This window comes from Aulostomus chinensis, chromosome 12, assembly GCF_037954235.1.
Source record: "Aulostomus chinensis isolate RoL2024-O1b breed Wild chromosome 12, RoL_Achi_v1.0, whole genome shotgun sequence".
Taxonomy (NCBI): domain Eukaryota; kingdom Metazoa; phylum Chordata; class Actinopteri; order Syngnathiformes; family Aulostomidae; genus Aulostomus; species Aulostomus chinensis.
This window is the reverse complement of record NC_141331.1, coordinates 19,127,644-19,149,301: the sequence shown is the minus strand read 5'-3', so window position 1 is coordinate 19,149,301 and position 21,658 is coordinate 19,127,644. Positions and strand designations below refer to the sequence as shown.

Here is a 21,658-nt window from a genome sequence, read left to right as displayed (position 1 = left end):
AATAATCCAAAATCTTGTGAGAAATCCCATAAGCTTTTGGTCGAGGGAACCCATGGCGGTGCCAACTTTTGGGTTGGCCTATAAAATATTTCATCCCTGCAGCACTCTGTATAGAGCATTCGAGATAGAAGAAGTAGGTGGTTGAAGTGCAGTTTAGTGTGTATCGCCACGCCACATTGTGTCAGACTCCGTATGCATCTTGTGGATCACAAAACAGTTTATCATGCTGATTGCTCGCAAAGACTGAATAGAAATAAAATAAAATGATTGATTTAAAAAAGAAAAGAGAGACTGGCTCATCTTTAGGTTGTATTATAGATTCTCTTCATGTTTGGCAGGGCAGAAAAAAACATGCACAGGTATTTCAATCTAGTATAAGGAATTAAAAAAAAATTTGCAGCTGACATCAGTTCTCAACTGTCAGCATGCAGGTTCTGAGTGCCATCTGCATTGGTTTATGTCCTTCACATATTTGTCATTGTATTTGAATATGTTGTCAATAATGCTGCACCATTTCCTTTTTAGATGAAGAGAACAGTCGCCATGTTGTGGTGAACTGCAGTGAGGCTCTGCTGAAGAACAACACCTACTGGCCATTAGTTAGTGATTTTATTAACATCCTGTCACACCAGAGTGTCGCAAAAAAGTTCCTGGAGGACCATTCATTGCTGATGCTGTGGATGAGCTTTGTGTCATTTTTTCAAGGTAAGTTGTAGGCGTGAGTGTGTTACAGCAGCATTTGGGTTTCTGTGTGCTTGCTTCACTTTGACCTAATTGGCAGCTGATGCTCAAAGCCGTTTGTTACCCAGGCTTCAAATGTGGAAATAATTTCACCAGTAAATGACTGTTGAATGGATTACATAAATGTGTCTACACGGGGATGGATCTGCACGGCTCATTGTTCATGTACTTTTGTTGAATCAGGTTAGTTTTTTGCAGCTAAGAAAGATGTTGATGACAAACAGGTGTTGCTCTAAGATCCCTGGCTGAATATAGATATAACCTCCCGATTGTTATTTTTCAGGGGTCATATTACAGAAACATACTGACTTGCAGAACCTATCTTAACTGTTTTGTCACTGTGGTAATTTGGACCCGAACCGGATGTTGGAAAGAATTACAGAGGAGTATTTCATAAAGCCTTGCTCAGACCTGCCCTTTAAGAGGAGTTCTGAGTGATCTGGACACAAGTAGACAGCTTGAAGTCAACGAATTCACACTTAGCTTTAAAATGCATCTTGTGAACTCACTTCCCTTCTACTCTTGCAAATTAACACTTGTATTATTTCCATTTTTACCCATGACATTTAGCATTTATGAGAATTTATGTGTATGCATTGCTCAAATCATGCATCAAAACATAGCAAAAAAATCATGATCTGGATACTGAGGATTGTGTTGATCAACACATCAATGGATTTAGAATGCTGGCAGTTTAAAGTCAATGACAGAATGGACTTAAGGACATCAGTTGATTGGGCATTGCCTCTTTTTGGCCCAGAACACATTTACTTCCATACTAATGGAGGAACATCAGGATAACTGGAAACTGTCCTAATCTTTACTTCCCAAATCATATTTTTAACTAGTTTGTTGAAACTGTATGGCCACTCTTTTATACAAGCCATTAAATTGTCAATGTGTAAATAACCGAGGGGCATTTGTCCTGGTCTGCTTACAGAACACTTTTTAGAACCTACAACCAGCTTTGGTTCCCTTTTTTGTATGTTTCACTGAGAAAATCTAATAATAGATCTGTGGGATAAATGAGAAATGTAACGTCAGTTGCTCGGCAACCGACATAAAAGGTTGATAACTTATTTCGGATCGTGTATTTTGGATTTCCCAACTTGAGATGAGATAAATATGCTTAGATGGGAATCTAATGCTTAGCCCAAATGTGCTTTAGTTGTATCTATTTGGAAAAACATATGTTCTTTATAATAGGAAGGAAGTTTCTTTGATACAGCCTCAGGTCTTTAATGATAATACTCTAGTCACTAACTTATATTGCTCTCATTTAATAATGGCCACACAGTGACTTCATCTTGCCACTGTAGTTTAATACCTCTTATTTGTGGTGTAAAGTCTGAGGCGGAACACAATTTAAATTATTTTTTGTGCAAGAGTGGATTTCAGTGACTTTATTTTCCTACAACATGTTGTCAGCTGTGTTGTGTTAATAAAAATGACTGATGAAAAAAGTGAGTTGTTGAGCATGTGAGTCTTTGTCACTGAACTGGAATTGCAGTTAGTGCTGCTCACTAGCTGCTTGTACACGACTCATTGCCCTATAAATAACACTCTATACTGCACACTGGGTTAGATTATTTTCTTGCTGAGGCTATGTGCACAGTAGAGAGATTACACTGTATGCAACTCCTGTAAATTCTCCTGTTGGAAAGAGTTTCATCCATATACAATTTGCATAAATGCATTTATATGTACATGTATATTTATGTATTGGGCTCTTATGACATGTCACTGTTTTCCCTGCCATGACAGGTATGAACTTGAATAAGCGGGAGCTGAATGAGCATGTGGAATTTGAGTCTCAGACCTACTATGCAGCTTTTGCAGCAGAGCTCGAGGCCTGTGCACAACCCATGTGGGGTCTCCTAACACACTGCAAAGTCAAAGTGAGTCATGTCTCGATTCCCACACACAGCGTATCTTTTATGATCTTGAAGGATTATTGGAACATGTGTCTCCCAATTCCTGTGTTTCTCACTTTATAGCCTTTTGTAGCTTGATTTTAAACATTTATACCATGTTATATTTACCTCTGCAGGAGACACAGGAATATACTAAAACTGTGGTACGCTACTGTTTGGAAACCCTTCAGATCTGGTTTGATGCCATTAGCTTCAGTGACGAGGTAAATGAAAAGCCAGACTGTCAAAGCAAATTTTATCTCACCCCGATACTAACAGCTTGTGTCTCTCTCACAGCCTTCTCCAAATCAAGTGACATTTCACTTGCCACTCCACCGATACTACGCCATGTTTCTCAGTAAGGTATGTCAAAAGCCTCCATCTCTTGAGACAAAAACCCAAAAGAATACGCATCAGAGTCATATGTGATTGTGTTGTTTGGAATAGGCTGTGAAGTGCCAGGGTCTGGACCTAGACAGCCTCCTCCCTGACCAAGAGATGCTGATGAAGATCATGGTGCATCCACTGCAAATTCAGGTATAGTAATAAAAATCGCCCTAAACTCATTTGTAGGATTTGTATTTGTGCATGCTTCTCCTCCAGGGGCCTGCACAGTGCTAGATTAGAGTGTTAGCCAGGGGCAGATCACCATGGTAACAAATGCTCCAGAGCCGCAGAGATTTAACCTTAATGCTGTTCTGCACCACTCTCCTCTTCTCGCTCTGTTGTGAGACCACAGAATGAATATTTATGAGCGTTAATAATATTGTGTTCATTAGAGAAAATGCTAGGATCCACACTCACTAGCCATTTTATGAGGGACGCCTTGATGAAGGTTTAGATAATACTTCAGCCCTGCAATTAATCCTCCCTTCATGAGTGTTATTGAATCTGTCGCAGACAGGAGTGGATTTGTTTTTGTTGTCGAACTGTACCGAGTTATACTGAGAGGGTTTCCTAATTCATCCATAATTTTGTCAGCCTTAATTCATACAAAATGTATCCACAAAATATTAGATTGTAATTCCCATAATATTCTTTAACTCCTGTGGTTTACTTTGTTAAATATCTTTTTTTTTCTTGTTGATATTATTGGTTTCTTTCTCCATTTAAGTCTGTTTCATCTCATATGCATCAGTTTAGTTGTGGTTCTCATTATGTTGCGTGTACATGTGCTCATAACCAAATTCGTAAACCCAGCTCTGTAGCCTGTGTTCATTGAAGCGTTTTTCCTGGATGATTCTGATAAAATGCCTAGCTGGGAGCACTTCATCAGTTTGGAGGCCCAGTGTTTTGTGTTTTTTTTCAGCTGAGGCACTTTAGTTGCTATGATACGGATTCTCAGCGGAAGTATAAATGTCGACACAAGGAAGAGTATTTCCCCTGATCTTTGCTCTGGGTAAAATATAGACTGGACCACACAAGAGAAGACAAGTAACCCACAGGTCTGTGTAGGAGCAAACATTCCAATCAGTCCCTTATTTGGTTAAAGAGTTCATTCATTGATGTTGCTCACGACTCTCACACGTAAGATGTGATGGATGGCGTTTGTGGTATTTGTCCAGCCCTTCCCCTCTTGTGTGATTAGAAAACTGGATAAAATGTGAGAGTGCTGAATCCAGCCTTTTACCCAGTTTAGAAGCCCAAAACTTGTTGCCTGGTAAGCGATACACGCTGAGCACCTTTCCATGCTGCAGGAGTTATGCAATAGTGTTAAAATTAACATACAATTAAAAGATTCACCGGACTCAAGAAAAACCCAACTTTGTTGTCCCAGTTGTCCAGTACCACCTCTGTTAGGCTCAGCAAAGCTTGAATCCAAACAGGACATTTTGGGGTCAATTCTGCATGCACCTACTCATTAATTTAAACCTTTGGTTTGTGTGGTTGTAGGCATGTCTGTCAGAGATTCACAGCAACATGTGGGTCAGAAATGGTCTGCAAATCAAGGGACAAGCTATGACCTATGTACAGTCACACTTCTGCAACTCCATGATCGACCCAGACATCTTCCTGCTTCAGGTTGCTCAGTTTTAATTGTCGTTTTTTTTTTAATCACAATGTTTTTGTTTTATCTCCCTATGTATTTTAATTCGTTAATTTCTGTTGCAGGTTTGTGCATCAAGACTGGATCCTGACTACTTTATCTCAAGTGTTTTTGAGAGGTAAGCCCCATCTCGTGCACAGGTATTTATTATCTCCCTGCATGGTGCTTTACAACTGAACATGGCTTGGTGGCGCCATGCTTCTGTTCTTCTCTCACACAGGTTTAAAGTGGTTGACCTGTTGACCATGGCATCCCAGCATCAGAATGCCGTGTTAGAATCTGAGCAGGAAAGGCCGATGCTGGAAGGCGCACTGACCTTCCTGGTGATACTCACCAGCCTTCGCATCCATTTGGGTGAGAAGTAAACACAAGATACACAGCGTTATGTACTAAAATAGCCTTGCAGTGAATTTCAGAGTTAAATGTGACTGTTGGTGTGGGTGTCATTGTTGTGTTTCAATAGCAGTTTTCTTATATTTGCTGTCATTGTTTTTGAGAAATGTCCTTTTCCTCATTGAGAATTTTTTTTGACAGTGCAGTTAGTTGAATTGTAATTCATGAGCAAAGCAAAAATTAATTTCTTGGGGGCTCATCTGTTTTATGTGTTTGTAATGTACTATTTATAACCTGCTGAAGGCTGTGTTGTCAAGAAGGAAACCCTGTAACCCATGTATGTACTTTCCCTGAAGATCACACTCAATGAAACCCCAATAAGTAGCAGAAACGTGTAAGGTTATACTTACTTGCACGTGTAATGACACTGACCCATCCGTTTGTAATCAAAGCTCATGTTCCTGAATGCATTTTTGCTGGAACAAACAAGAGACTGGAGAATTCTCAACTGAAACAACACCTCTGACAATCTTAGCAAACTGGATGGTTCTCCTTTCTGAATTAAAAATCAGCTCGTTTTAAGTTTGTCTTAATGTTCTACCTCTCATCCCTCCTGCAGGGATGACGGATGATCAGATTCTCCGGGCTGAGATGGTCTCACAGCTGTGTATGAATGACCGTACTCACAGTTCCCTGTTAGACCTCATATCCTTTAAAAACTCAGCAAAACCATTAAAGAGCAAGAACCATGTATAATCGCCATCCATTTATCCATCACTGTTCTTTTCCTTAAGGATGTTCTTCTAGATTCCTGAGAATCCAAACCCAAAAAGTGGCATCGTCCCTGGGAGTTGTAGTTTTGAGGAGATGCTCTCTGCCGTGGCCGACTTCAAAGCTCCAGTGTTTGAGCCAGGAGGCTCCATGCAGCAGGGCATGTACACACCTAAAGGTAGGATCGTTGCAGCCACTCTAACCGGTTGAGTGTTGAAAATTCCTGTTGGGAGGTCATGGCTGAATGTTAGTTTAAACAAGTATGTTAATATATAGAAGCAAATCAAGAAGGGATTGGATTAAAATCTTATAAATCGGGAAATGTCTTATGTCAGTAGGATGTATAGTTATCCTATCGATCCGTGAGACTGAGACATGCATCCCTCTAGTGGAAGTTTTAAGTTTTAAGTGGGCAGCTCAAACCTTGGATCAAGTGGTAATGTGTCTGCTTAGTGCCCTCTGCTGGCAAGTATTAATCATTACAACGACAAGGACTGATAATACCTTTTCAAAGGTCAAGTCTGGACAATCTTCTGCTCAGAGAAAATATATGTTTCAGATCATGTGTCATCATGGATATTATCTCGATAACCATTAATGAATAATTATTTAATTCTTTTTATGCTGGCCTCAGTTCTCTGTAAAGGACAGTCAATACTGCGTACTGGAGTAGAATTGCTCCCGGTGTAGTTGTGAAAAAAGGTTTCTATTAATGATATTAAGTGAGTCCTTAGCAATGCATGTGTGTGGTCAGTTTAAGATGCAGACAAAAAAAAATGAAATAGAAGAATATGTTACAGAAGCAGAGCTTAATGCAGCTATAAAAAGTCTAATGGCAAGGTGCCCAGTGAAGACAGATTTAGTGTTGGGTTCTATAAGTTTTTCACCTTTTCTTCTAAAATGATATGATAATGAAACTATAATGACTCAGTCAATGCCTGCCAGGATGAGGACAGCTGTAATCACAAAAATACAACAGCATGGTAAAGTTCCCCCACAAATGAGTAATTACAGCCCCCTCAGTTTGCTTAACAATGATTAGAAAAATCAATGGATTAGTGTTGTCTTCATGTCCATAATAGGAGAACTCATTATTTACTGCTGGAGGGAAGACCTTTTTAAGTAAAGATTGGAAAAAATCATTACATTTGGAATATGGGGCCACTTTTGAAGCAGGAGAAAATAATGATGTTTAATGAAATCAAAGCTGAATAGCAATCCTATTGATGTTTCTTCCATCGTAATCAGAATTAAAATCAATCTTGCAGAAACTCATAACCCAAGGTATTACGCCGGCCTCAGACAAAGGCAAAGAAAATAATTGGGACAAACAGAGCGCAACATTCAAGCTTTAGATTTTTTTTCTATCACTCCCCTCCTTTAATAACATGGATAAATTAAGATAACGATGGAACCTGATCTTGGAAAACACCCGTCAACTGATAAATGGGGCTCTGTAATTCAACATACAAACTACTTATCAGAATGTTTCTGACGTAAACTTAGACAGGTAGTTTTTTTCGTTTTACCAAAAATATATAAGTCCATAGAAACTGAATGGGAAAAGAGAATCCTTAATACATGCGTTACGGCACTGTGCAGAAGTAAGGACGTTTAAGGAAGGAGTACAGTCAATTTTCTTTGCGTTAAATTCGACTGTTCCTCTATGCCCAGAGGTGTTTGTAGAGAGTCTGAGTGGATGATGTTAAACATGGATCGGTTCAGTGTTAGTCAGCAATGGCATTACTTTCCGTGAAAAATCATCATTCTTATGCCCTGGAAATTACTGAAGTCTAATTGCTTCTGTTTGAACCACTGGGGAGGGGCTTTATAGAATTAATAGTGATGGCCGAGCAGCCCCTGCCCTGCAGAGAGTCAGCGGAGGTGTCTCAGTTGGACTAAGGACACTTGCCAAAGAGTACATAAACAAGAGGCATATGCTTGAATTCAAGAACTGTTCAGGTCAAGCCTTTTGAAAACAGAACCCTTCTTAAGGAGAAGTCATGAAATAATGATTTCCAAAGTAAATGATTATATGTATATCATTAAGTTTGTGTCTATTTGTGTTATGTGAGTTGTTTTTTTCTTTTGTACATCAACAGCTAGTGTCTGTTGAGTGAAGGGTAACTTAAATGGTGTACAGTTCCAAATCAAATAAATTGTTGGGCTGTAACTTGAGAAAATGTTTTTGAGCAGCAGTCCTCATTTGGCCACTTGGGGGCAGACTTAGACCACTGACATAGCCAAGGTGGGAAAAGAGAATCAATGTCACTTTGTACCAGCTGCTACAAAGCAAATCTATTCCTTTACCCTTCTAGCGGAGGTGTGGGAGAAGGAGTTTGACCCCATCATGGTGGTTCTCAGAACTGTCTATCGACGTGATGTCCAGTCAGCCATGGACAGATACTCAGCATTGTAAGTTGACCCTCAAATGTCCCCAAATAAATCATTTCCTCATACGAAGAAGAGGAGATTTCAGTTAAAGCTTCGTAGCATTTTCTGTCACACTCATGTGCATTTAGTTTGACAGCACTGCATTCCTCAGTCTTTTCTGACAAAGCAAAGCTGCATCATGTTCCGTTCACTGTTCACCTCTTTCCTGCTCATGATAAGAAAGGTCACGTCCACTGGGTGCTGGAGTTAGTTTCAATTAGATAGCTGTCGAAAATCAATATTTCAGGCTAAATTGTAATAGAATTGAGGACATCTTCCTTGTTTGATTGTGCCACAGACGTCTCCAAAGACAAATTCATCAGTGGAGGTGAAGGGGATACCTCGGGGTTAATTTTTCTTCATGGTTGTTGGTACGAGTGATGACGCTAATTACACAGAATGGTAACGCATTGAGGACTTCTGTGGCAAGCTGGGAAGATGACCTTTATATAACGGGACTTAAGCCTTTTTTAGCTGTAATGGAAAGTATGGATATATCATTGATAGTTAACTGTACTTCTCTTGGACACAGTCAATAATGATCCCGTCACTAATGGAGTGAGACCCTCTGGCTCTTTTCTTCCTTCTTTTTTATCACTACTGTCGCATATTATAATCCATCAAGCTCTTGCATCTCTCGTCATCTTGCTTTATTTGGAAATCCATTCTTCTGTTGCACGTCAGCTAACGTGCCACCATAGGTGTTTTCTGCATTGTTGATTGTTTTCTTCTTATTCTTTCCTCAAATGATTATGTCACGTAGTTTAAAGCAGTCTGGCATTCATGCCGGTAACCCATGGCCACCTTACAAGGAGAGGACCCCTCTGCACCCATGTTATAAAGGCCTAATCAAGCTGTTGCACTGCAAGACACTGCACATTGTGATATTCACACTCCTCTACAAGGTGAGCCCTTCAGTATTCTACAGTGCTGCTCCTGCATCTTAATTCGCTCCTTCAGCTCAATCAGAAGTGCTTCTTTTTTGCCCCAGTTAATTGGTGCATAAGTAGTTCCTCTTAATTAATGTTGACATGTTACAAGAGCACAATGTAGAAAAGGCAAAGATTCAGTTCTGACTGCAGAGGATGTAGCGCAAAATATAAAGAGCCAGAAGTGTGGCTGAAGTCTGATTTTAAAGGGAGACAAACACATGAAGTCATTTTTCACATTAGTATGGCTTTTCATGAGTGAGTAGGATAATATTTGTGCATAAAATGGAATTACAATTAATACAAATCATTTTGTCACATGCAGAACTGTAAATAACAGAGCTAAAGCTTGTTTGTAAACTAGTGATTTGATATGTTCTAGATCTGGATGGATCATCAGAATATGTCTGAACATGTGCTGTGCATGGTGCTGTACCTAATTGAGCTGGGCTTGGACAACCAGGTCCAAGACAATAAAGAGGACGAGGTGAGCTGCAGCCCAGGCCCAATTTATAGAATATAAACCTGAGTCTTACAGTTGGTATCGTTTACTTTCAGGAGCCTTGCATTGAGGAGCACTGCCATGACAGCTGGTTCCCTGGCACCAGCCTCCTTTCCAATCTGCACCATGTCATCAACTTTGTGCGAGTTCGAGTTCCTGAGACGGCCCCTGAGGTGAAGAGAGAGCCCCCACCCAGCACCAGCTCAGAAGCTTCATCTTATGGCCAAGTAAGAGGCTGAGCTTCGTTACAGCACAGTGTTGTTAGTGACTGTGTGTTGTCACTGTAATCTCAGTGAAGTTCAACTATCAAGTTTGAATTTAAAACAGCAGTGAAATGGAACATCCAAATTGTGACTATTTGGCAGACTGGAGTTAAAAGCTGATCCACTGGCTACTGTGTTGATCAAGTGACAGCAAACAGGTTCCAGTGGGATGTAGATCCTTGGGCTGGATTGTTGGTGCAGTTTCTGCGATCAAGCTGGTAAACTTGTGCTCCGTTTTAATATTTTGCATCTCGTCTTAAAAGAGTTTTTTCACGACATTGTATTATGTACCGTGTTGAACCTGCTTATACTTAACGTTTATATAAGTATTGACCAACCAAATGGAGACCTGCATTGTCTGTGTACATTTTGTGGTTAGTGTAGCAGCTCCAGTTGCAGCCGAAGGTATTATTTATATATCAGACATGTATGTTTGGAATGTGACAGATTTGTTTCAGCTTTTATACCAAATGGTACTGGTATGCTCAGGACTCTGAAGTACTTTTCAACAGTAATGTTTGTGTCAAACATCCCCATTTTTACAACAGCTGGATGGATTCCCTGGTCATAATGCTCCAGAGGGAAAAATGAGGATTTCCTTTTTTGCCAAAATTGGCGAAGGTGGACAACAACAACGACGTGCTAATTCCATTTTTTTTTTCAATGCAACAATTGGCAGTTTTTGTTGTTGTTGTTGTTGTTTTTTCATATTTGGTTAAGCACTTCTCAAATATGTGCCACTCCTGTTTCATATCTGGGGCCAAAGAATTCATTTAAATATTATCCAAATGAAAAGATGCACTTGTACACACATAGTATTCTGTAATCAGAAAGAAAAAGTTTAAAAAAAAACAAAACCTGCAAAATTCAAATAATCATTTTTGTATATTTTCAAACGTAATCGCAACATCTGTCCAAAACATTCACTGTACATTTTAATGTTACCCATCTTCAGCTCTAATCAATCTCACTTTGATGGGCTCCTTCAGGCTCCTCATTCATATCAGCATTACTATTGTTATTAATTTTGCTGCACTCCACAGAACTCCAGGCGTCTTTCAGGGAATTGGAGAGAGGTAGCTGTTTGCCCCCCTTTTTAATATTGGCGTTGATACTTTTGGCAGCTGCGTTTGTCTGAGAACTTCTTTGCATGCGTTTGTTTTTTTACATTTCACAGGAGGTTTACCTTGGTGTGTTATGATGTGTGTGTATAATGCTGTGCTTCAGCAGTTCTCCTCCCTCTTGACTGCTGAAACTAATTACGTGTGTAATGCAGGTTTGGGTAAATGCTTTTTAACTGCATGTCAGTATGATTGATGTTGCCGTGACTGGGCAATATGATGTATGTTTATTTAACAGTGCAGCTTGGGTCCTTTTTATCAGGTCAGGTCAGGGCAATCCTTTAGATTGGTTGTGTTCTGCCGCTCCAAGATGATTTGAATTCCCAGAGATATGGTTGTTTTGGGCGCTATCAGCAAAGGTGCTGATGAAACGTTGACTGAAATTTTATAATAGTTATTTAATTTGACTTTTATGTGCGTTGTGCCTGTTTGACTATGGTAATTAAGCAGCTCTCCAATCCATCATAGTCCATCACTTTATTAGCGATGCCATTTTAAGAGATGGTGTTTCACCTCAAAGACAAATCTGTCAAGGCACCAGATGCAGGCGTTATGACGAGGGATGATTGTTACTGGGTCTCGTTTGAATTTTTTTTTTAATAATACTTTTGTGTGTTGTCGATTTCTTTTCAAATACCTTGTGCAGGAAAACACAGATGTTTGTTTATGACAGCCAGGGTTGAAAGTTTCTGGAAACCTGTGGAAAAATCTTCCATTGGCGGTTACAAACTTTCCATGAGAATTAATGGGAATATTTTTGAATGAATAGGAATATATGGTAATTAATGTGAATATATAGGGTTGAAAATGAATGAATAGGAATAAATTTGGCATTTTGCAGTAATTAAATTTTACTGCATTTAGCCAAGCACTTAGCATTCTTCCATCATGTGCATAGAGAAATAGCATCTTGCATATTACTGCAGAGTTTTTGAGGCCACTCCCTCTGCATGCACTGAAGGAGTTAAGTTCTGCATACAAATAGATGGAGTCAAAAATGCTATTGATAATATTTATATCCGTATATGACAATACATTTTTTTATTTATATCTGTATATGATTAGGTAAATGCGGTTGATATAAATTACTCCTAAATTTCTGATGTATTCCAGTAAATTCTCAATAATTCCCTTTTAAAATTTCAGATTTTGAATATTTGTGACATTATTGCAATTAAATGTGGAGTATACCATTAAAAACAAATGTTCTTGATATGTCAAAAACTATAAATTTGTCACCAACTAACTAATTTTGTACATAATTAAAACTTTTTATTTTCCAAACTGCCTTAGAACCTGCGTGAGGCTCAGGTTTTCAGCCTTGTGGCAGAGCGCAGGAGGAAGTTCCAGGAGATTATCAACCGGAGCAACACTGAAGCCAGCCAGGTTGTCAGGCCCAAGAGCTCCTCAACACGCTGGGTCCCGCCAGGTACACCCCCCCAGCTGGTAACTGAAATCCTTGAGATCCGAGAGAGCATGCTGTCCCTCCTCATCAAGCTCCACCAGAAGTTATCATCCAAGCAGAATTCTCTGTCAGCGTCCTGGCTAGATGATATGGACATAAGCCGTCATGCTCATGGAGATGGCATCACAGCTATCGAGCGTATCCTTACCAAGGCAGCCACGCGCAGCTGCCAAATTAAGCGCAGCATCCAGGATATTTGTGGAAAAGTGTGTCCTCCAGTGCCACCAAAGAAGAACACTCCCACGGACAAGAAAGCCATGGATAAAGAAGAGAGGTAGCGTGATGCTGATTCTTTGATTTACCATACTGTCTTTACTTTTACACCTTGCTGTGTATTGAACACTGTACATTATCTGTTTGAAATAGCTGCACATCGATCCACCTGAAAGGGGTGTTCCAAGGGAATTGAACCTCCAAAATTGACTATTTGAATTCAGATATAATCTTATAATCAATCTGCTATTTTTACGATTATTATTTTATTATTTATTATTATTATTATTATACGTTATTTTGCCTTTACATACAATTTTTAAACTTTGGATATTTAAAATTAATTCATTATTTGGTTATTGTCACTGTAACATTATGAAATATGACCACCATCATTTCCCCATTTTATCAACTTTTTTAAATAAAACAAAAATGGGGGAATAGCAGAAAATTATATTTGAGAAGCTGGTGACTCAATTGATGAATAGTGGTTGCTGATTGGTTTCCTGTTGATCGACTAGTCATTTGCATGTCAACTCATATGTTGCCATTTTCAATAGAATGTGACTTTCCATTGCCTCTAAATTGGGTGTATTGGATGAATCGAGTCAAACCCTGCTGGTTTTGGTTTTTCATCTCAGATTCAGCCTCTAGTGTGTACCCCCCCCTAATGATGATGGAAAGGCCTGTGACCATTTCATAATGGCCTTCTTTGGGGGGGTTGACTTCACACCACAGACAAAGGAAAATGTGGATTCTCTCCCATTCACATGAACTAGAATTGTTTCCATGGCAACCATCAGGCGGCTATGCAGTGAGGGCAGTGAGAAGTGAGAAGCCACTGCTCATTCCTCAGGCTGGTTGTCGACACCCCCGAAGCCATCAGTGAAAATTATTGAGCTGTGAGGCTCCTGTCAGCGTTTGTTTATGCCCTCTTATTAGGGACTTAATTTACAGTCAGGTCTGCACCCTTTGAGTCTGAAAGGTTGGGTTAAAACCACCCTATTAGTTTTATAATCAACCTTTCCTGCTCTTGAAATCTGACGCATGCTGTGTATGTAACGGTGTGCCCTGCCACATCGAAGAATCTGTTGTACGTGGTGCAGATGATCAGGTGAAGCGACTTGAATACAGGCTTATTCCAAAGTCCTGTAATTCAGTTGAGAAGTATAAGGACTGGGAAAAATTCTCTTGAGGTAGAGAACATCAATTACAATTCTATTATAGGTCTGAATGTTCATTTATACGAGATGGTATTGAAATATTATTTTGAAGGCTGTATTTCTGTTATTGATACAGACACCATTTATTGTGATTTGAACCCAAGTTGAATAATGTGTTTGCACATCTCTCCATGTCAATTGACTTGTATTTCATTCGTTTCTCTTGCTTCCAGACGTCAGAGGGCGAGAGAGAGGCAACAGAAGCTGCTTGCTGAATTTGCCTCCAGACAGAAAAGTTTCATGGAAACGGCCATGGATGTTGGTAAGGACAGACTAGCTTGATGTCTTTACCCACTTGCTGTATCTGTTTGTTGATGGTCTTTGAGCTTTAAATTAATTCAGTCCCAACAAAAACACTGTCCACATTCTGATAACAAAGAGTTTGCCTCCCTTGTAGGCATGGTGGTCTGCGGCCTGGCCCGCATGTGTGGAAATGATCTGTTTTCAAAACAATTTTATTCAGTCCACTTTAATGTTGTGTTGTAGGGCTGAATCATTTAGAAAAAAATATTTGATTACTTTGACTGATATTACAGTTGAGTCGTGACTCACAATGTCATCAGTTTCGGAGGAGCAGTACCAAACAGATGTTTTCTTAAATTTTTAAAATATCAAAGCCATATTTCGACAGGACATATATGTAGCTTCTAGTGAGTATTTCCTCTCCTGTGATTGGTGAGTGCACACAGCCATATTAGAATTTCTATTATATTTTTATCAGTTGTTCATCCCTACCGCGTAGCCTAACTAGCTAAGAATGGGGAATGTATTTTACTCTGACTGAATTACTGACTCAGTTAAAGCTTTCGTGATGAGGAACATCACAAATGCATCTGCAGTTTTAATTTGTTTCTGAAGCTTTGTGCTTGCTTTTAGGGCTGTCATAAATGGTGAGGCAGAGCACTTATTTTAGCCATTTATTTTAATGGAGAAATTAAATGTGTTGCATTCTCAGAACAAACTATGCCTTGAGCAAGGACTCCTGGAGAGTTATACTGTTTATACTGTTCAGGACAACAGCAGCTGCTCTCATGGAATATGGTTACAAACCTTCAGTTTGTTTTGACGGGTGTTCGAGACCTTATAGCAACACAAAACATATTGTGTTTGAAGGACATTCTGCTACTGTGGCCCTTTTACATACAGAGCTGTTGCGGTGCCTTTTTCTCTGGGGCAAGGTGACAATGGGTTGAGTCTGCGCTGGTGGTCTCTGCAGGCCTGTTAGGAGAAATTGAGAGGAGAGTGCTCCTGTGGGAGGTTGCTGGCTGAGGGCACATAAGATCAAAGCTCTAATCGTGGGCTGCACTCCCAGGGCCCACCCTGACACAGCATGGTTAGTGAATGAATAATGGCTGCTCTGATCAGACAAACTATATTCTGACCTCTTTGTATACGCTTCCTGCTTAGACGTGACGTGATGTGAGCTGCTTTATTTCTCGCTAAATCCTGGGTTTTCATTACCTGCGCCCAAGTAATGTTCAAACTGGGTAAGATGAGCTTCAAGTGAAGTGAATCAGATGCATGCAGGTAGTTGTGGATAAACATCCTGCACTATCTCATACGGCATTATTTCTCCGCGGTAGTATAATAATTGCTATCTTCTTGAGTTCATTTTTCTGTGCTTCAATGTAGTGTGTGTGTGTGTGTGTGTGTGTGTATTTTTACTTATTTATATACACACACACACACACACAACATGATTGTAGGTGAGATGGCAGACTACGCCATTGTAAACACTTTTAGAACTCTTAGGAAGCTTTCTGTAAGTATATCTTATTATTATATCTTATTTTCGAACTGGCAGCAACACAGTACACCTTCAAACTTTTAAGTTTTAAAAGTCACTTGTGATAAAGCTAACAAAATAATGATAAAAACACTCTGCTGCGTGCCTCTGCTTTAGGTGCTGCAATAAATTTGTTGTGCTGCTTCCTTTGGTTGCAGCACCTTTAGAACAGACCTTACAGAGAACACTTGTTTGTTTTTTAAGTTCGACGCAAGAAAACCAAACCTGTTCCATATAACATACGTTGTACTGACTGAAATTTAAACGGTGTAGCTACCTTTTTAGTCCACAAAAACATGAATGCTTCTATGGAAATAAATGAGCAGTTTCATGCATGTTTCCCCAATTATTTGTTACCTCTGTGAAAGTGAAGACCAAAATCTCAGAAGACTCAGAAATGTATTTTTGGGAAATCGTTTTTCATTGCTTCAGTAGCATTCCAGAGACTTGTAGAACCTAACCCAAGGCACACTGCAGCTATTATGGCAGCTAGTTGTGGCTCAAGCACCTTATGAAGACTTCATGTATGTCAAAACTGAAGGCTAAGAGGATCATAATATCTTGGACCAAACCTGACACTATGGACATGTGAAATAGTTGTCGTCATTCTCATTAACCTCAATAACACTCTAAGGAAAGGCAAATATATTGGATTAATACTGTTGCAAAGACCCTCAGTTATGAAGCTAGAGGCAGTGACACACCAACAGTTTGTGTCCTGTCCTGTCCTTTTTGGTGTGTGCACGTACTGTAGCTGGTTCAGAGCTGGCCTGAGGCTAAAACAGCGCCGCTGACATCTAATGCAAACATGTCTCATTTCCCCAGGAACACAGCGACCTTTCCCTAAGAACATATTCCTCCAAAGAGCAATAAATCAATTTCCAGCACAGCTTGACATTTCTCCACAATATTTACGGGTCAAATTGAACACCACTCTTAACATTTGAAACTAATTTAATCATACACTGTAAAATCTCTAATTAATTTCAAATGATTTAACAAATGCAAAAGGTACGGCGATTGCTTTGGTATTTTCCCAGTGTTGATCCATGAGTATCGTACCGTTGTGTTGCCATTCTTCTTCCCTTACTTGTAGTCAGGCCTTTGAAAGAATTTCAGAATACAAACAAACCTCAAATTATATGGAACTAAATGTGGCATTTGCTGTTACAGCTGAGCATGACTTGCTAATTTTTTAATATAACCGTGTAGTGGTTCATAATGCCACTCGTTCCAATCTTGAGCAGAGTTGGAATTTTTTTTATGTAAAACTGGTTTTGTGTTCCAGAATCTCCAGAAACAGAGGCCGCCATGGATCTGGGTGCATCTGAAGTGATGGAGTCAGAGATTCTTTATGACTGTGTGATCTGTGGCCAGAGTGGGCCATCCACCGAAGACAGGCCTACTGGTCTGGTTGTTCTCCTCCAGGCATCCTCAGGTAACTGCAGCATCTTCTGCTTCCTTCAGATGATGACATTAACAGGAATTAAATGGTATCCCAATTTGGACATGCAGTGAGAGGAATCAGTCAAATAAACAAAAGGTTAATTACAAGTCACACATGACATCTTAGATCAAGCACATTGGAAATCATATGTTTTAATAGCAGTTTAATATTGTTTTAATTAGGTTCATTTATCATTCATGTTCATCATGCTCACTTGCATGTAGAGCCACCTGTTTTGAGAGGCAATTTCTTTTCTATCATATGAATAAATGGCGTGTTGGATTTGTAATTAATCACACTGTAAAACTATTTAAAAACAATGACCTCAACATAATTTATACAACATGTACACCCAAAGGTGTGCGATGACTAGAAACCTTCATCATTCAAAGCTGGACACTTTTCTAGTGTTATTTCATCATCACTGGATGGCGAGTGTCTGATTTAATTAGTCGGTGTTTTGGATGTAGGCCACAGGAAGATGTGAGCAAAGGATAACGCACTGTGCTGAATTGATCACTTGACTTACCGATAGACCATTAATTTGCCAGCTAATGTAGGAATCAATTATTCATGATATTATTTATCGATGCAAATGACCTATAACAACTTGGTCACAAAAAGATATGTTCCTTATTTTATTTTGTACGCAATCAAACATTTAAATGTGTGAGATTTGGGACAAGCCATTTGTAGCTGTCACTGGGGGAAATTTGAAGGCCGTGTTGTCTTTTTAAACAAATCATTGTTGTCTAAATAATTGGACTTGACATTAATCAAGATGGTCCAATTGTCCCAGCTGTGGACGTTGTGTGATGTGCAAAACTAAGACTACAGTCCTAGACTTCTGTTTATGAGATCACTGATGAATTTACAGTCATATCATCATCATCATCATCATCATCATCATCTCTGTCTATGACCGTCGTTGTCTTGCAGTACTGGGGCATCGCTGCAAAAGCAAAGAGGCCAAGAATCTACCGACGAGTGACGAGGAGCACATATACCCTGCAGACACGTGCGCAGTGGCTCATGATGTCAGGCTCACCCTCATGCAGCGATTCTTTAAAGATGTAGGTAAAAAATTAACACTGGAGACAAAAAGCAAAGCAAAACTATGACTTGGATAAAATCAAATTACAAGTTGCTTATTCATTCAGTTTTATTAAAACATTGACTTGACACAGCCAGGTTTATCTTCACTTTTTTCTTTGCATGTTTTTAGTATGTTTGGTATGTTGTTGGTACGGTGGGTTGTTGATTCTGTTTTTATAGAAATCTATGAATTCTCCACCACCACAAACTAAACTAAAGGTCCCGATTATTGATTGTCTGACGATGTATTTACATTCCCACACTGATGTGATTTTTGTCTTGTGAACTCTGCAGAGCTCTTGTCTGCAGTCTGTGTCGATAGGTTGGGATGGGGGCGTCTATGTCCAGACCTGCGGACACACGCTGCATATAGATTGCCACAAGTCATACATGGAGTCACTGAGGGTAATTAAGAGCTTCAGCTGATGAAATGATCTCTTTAATTGTTTCGGTTTTTGTCAATCAACTTGACAAAGGCCATTACTTGCATCATTAGTCAACATGCAAAAGAGCTGCTGTTTACCTCTCAAAAGTGAGGCTTCCTTTTAAAATGTAGAAATCCCTTTTCTTTCCGTAATATCTTAACCTTTTATTCATTGTCTTTCACTTTTGTTGCTGATAATCACTGCAACCATAGCTTCCTCTTGCATATTTGTCAAATCTTGATATAGACAAAGCTGACTCATACAAAAAATATACTTTCAGTGTTCTGTTGATATTTGTCGAGATTCAGGACACAGAGCTGGAAAATGAGTCAGTCCAGGTCAATCTGGGACAAACATCCTATGTGCTAATGGCAGCTACAGCAATAAAACTACAACAAAACTGAAAAAATAGAAAGAACTGTTTTGAATCTCTCAAGTGCATTGTCAGCGTGGACTTGAGCTTCTGCATCATTTTATCAGAAAATGTGTAGGTCTTCATGTTTGCTTTTGAAAGAAAAAAACCCCATTTAAATTGACTCTGGAGTTTTGTGTTGACATTAGTGAACTTATCTCAATACGTGTTTTATTTTCCCCAGAATGACCAGGTCCTCCAGGGTTTCTCTGTTGATAAGGGTGAATTTACATGCCCGCTATGTCGGCAGTTCGCCAATAGTGTCCTTCCGTGTCGTCCCGGGCGGGGTACAGAGGCGGGCACGTGGCACACGCCCACAAACAAGAAGACATGTATGCTTGTGAAGGAGGTGGGAGATCTGCAGGAGAATCTTGGCCTTTTCCCGGTAAGATTTAACAGTACCACCAGGACTGAATCGTTATGTATTGTATTGTTACTGATCACCATGGTAAGCCCGAATGGGACGACGATGATTTTTATTTTGACGGCAGATGATCAGCAGTAGCTGTTGAGTAACGAGAGGCTTTAAAGGGCAAAAATGACTTCTTACTTCAGCAGTTCAGACTGATTTTATATCTGGTGTTATATCATTATGCTATAATAACTGAGACCATTTCAGTCTGCTGTAAGTTTCTATCCATACTGCTTTGCAATGAAAGAAAACCACGGGCTCCATCAAATCATACTGAAATTTATAAAACCCTGCACTCTCTCCTGTAAAAGTAAAATAGGGTTGTATTACTTCAACAGATAACCTCCCCAGTCAGTCAAAGGAGGGTATTGGACCTCGAACAATAAATGTTTTAACCTGAAATTAAAACAAGAGTCATGTCAGAAAAATGGAACTTTAACTGATGTGATGGACTTGATTCATGCTTCTAGCTCGCACTTGTGGGACCTCTGAGCACAAAATGAACAACAGTGTCAGTCTTGTGTGGTCATTAAAACATTTTGGAGAAAACATTTCATCGTGATATTAAATACCTGAAATCTAAACACGTGTCCTTTCAAGAGGCTTCCTTTTTCTCCTTGAAAGCAAGAGCTAAAAACTGCTTTGAAAATGTTATAAATTCACATTCTGTAGGACTTCTGTTCTCTGCATAACGTATGTGAATGGTTTGGAGGAGGAGAAAAGAAAATTCTCGTCAGTTTCATCATCAGGATTTGACTTTGCAGGGGAGTTGTGGACATGGCTATTTTATAACTCTTATCCTCACATCCATGATACATATAATTTTAATGTGTGTGTTTTGTTTTTTAAAATTTTTCTCAGACTGAGTCCAACTTGACTAAAGAGATGGAGTTAGTAATCAAAGACATCAAAAACACCACCCAGAAAAAATACATGGACTATGGGAAGAACCCTGGTTCCCCTGACAACGATTTCCTCTTCATGTACTCCGTGGCACGGTAAGAGTCACACTGGGATGGATGAAACACAGCTGTGCTTATTTAATTTCTATGCTTTATGTAACGCAACCTCTTATTCTTAATGAGGATAACAAGGTGTGTAATCACTGTGGTGTCTTCGTATGGTTAAGAGTTTTCACTTTGAAGTGAAAAGGTAAACATGACTGATAAAATAAGGTCACCTCATCTTGGTCTGAGACACAAAGAAATTTCATCACATCGGAGGCGTGGACATTTCCTGGCAACGTGTGTGTGTGTGTGTGAATCCTGTAAAGGTGTGTGTGTATGGAGGTGTGCTCTGTGTATCTGTTGTCAGTTATGAGCAATGACCTGGTCATATCTGCTTGTCTCTTAGCTTGTAACCTCTGTGTCTGCATCTCTCAAACTTGGAGGTCTCGCTCCTCTGCATTGTCTCTTGCGTCGCTACACGCATGTTCACGCCACCAGTGGAATAAATACCAGTCCGTGCGTCTTTTAATGTCAGCTTTTCATCTTGAATAGTGTCAAAGAAAAAGAACGGCAGTGGTCAAAGAAAAAGACTCTAGTCCTTTATTCAATCGCAGCGGAATCTCTGAAATTTGTACTCCTCAAAGTTCTATGAAACAGAACAGAAATTCAATAATGCAGTTGTTGCAGAACTCTTGCACCAAATAAATGGATTGCTCTCCCTTTTTTCAGAGATGTTAGGTGAGCTGTGAAGGTGTTGTTTTCTCCGTACTCCTCCTTATGCTGCTGCATTGGTCCTGAAAGTGTTGCCTCAACATTGCTCTTTTGAAAACAGCATTAGTAGTGTTGTGGCTTGACAGAGCAGTGAAATGCTGTTGCCTCTTTCTCTCTTTAATCAGTTATAGGTCTGACTGGCATTACGGCCAGTGGTCTCACGTTTTTTTTTTCCACAGTTCAGTCGCCCTCCACCCAACCTTTTAGCCAAAAATCATTATCTTGAAGAAATATTTCTTTCCTCTCTGTGTTTTTGTGTCTTCTCAACAAACTGGTCACAGGTCAGAGAAATGTCTTTCATTTCACCTTGGGGTCTCTTCCTTCCCATTCCCAAAAGTCTGCTCTTCCTGTAGTGGAACCATCTGGACCTTTTGCTCACCTAATTCTGTGGTTCTCTCAGCCCTCTACC

The 21,658-nt window shown here is 39.6% G+C and overlaps 1 protein-coding gene across 1 annotated transcript in view; it reads left to right on the top strand.

Annotated features, from left to right (window-relative positions):
• The window catches only part of ubr3 (ubiquitin protein ligase E3 component n-recognin 3), a 45,278-nt gene that overhangs the window by 5,311 nt on the left and 18,309 nt on the right, over positions 1-21,658 (top strand). Inside the window, exons 9-29 of the mRNA XM_086220695.1 lie at positions 526-705; positions 2,506-2,639; positions 2,792-2,878; positions 2,952-3,017; positions 3,102-3,191; positions 4,548-4,676; positions 4,767-4,819; positions 4,922-5,055; positions 5,654-5,741; positions 5,844-5,983; positions 8,124-8,220; positions 9,002-9,143; positions 9,550-9,654; positions 9,726-9,896; positions 12,347-12,792; positions 14,128-14,216; positions 17,029-17,178; positions 18,127-18,260; positions 18,577-18,687; positions 19,304-19,504; positions 20,393-20,529. Of these exons, the coding sequence (XP_086076821.1) occupies positions 526-705; positions 2,506-2,639; positions 2,792-2,878; positions 2,952-3,017; positions 3,102-3,191; positions 4,548-4,676; positions 4,767-4,819; positions 4,922-5,055; positions 5,654-5,741; positions 5,844-5,983; positions 8,124-8,220; positions 9,002-9,143; positions 9,550-9,654; positions 9,726-9,896; positions 12,347-12,792; positions 14,128-14,216; positions 17,029-17,178; positions 18,127-18,260; positions 18,577-18,687; positions 19,304-19,504; positions 20,393-20,529 (2,884 nt within the window). The remainder of the gene's footprint in view (positions 1-525; positions 706-2,505; positions 2,640-2,791; positions 2,879-2,951; positions 3,018-3,101; positions 3,192-4,547; positions 4,677-4,766; positions 4,820-4,921; positions 5,056-5,653; positions 5,742-5,843; positions 5,984-8,123; positions 8,221-9,001; positions 9,144-9,549; positions 9,655-9,725; positions 9,897-12,346; positions 12,793-14,127; positions 14,217-17,028; positions 17,179-18,126; positions 18,261-18,576; positions 18,688-19,303; positions 19,505-20,392; positions 20,530-21,658) is intronic.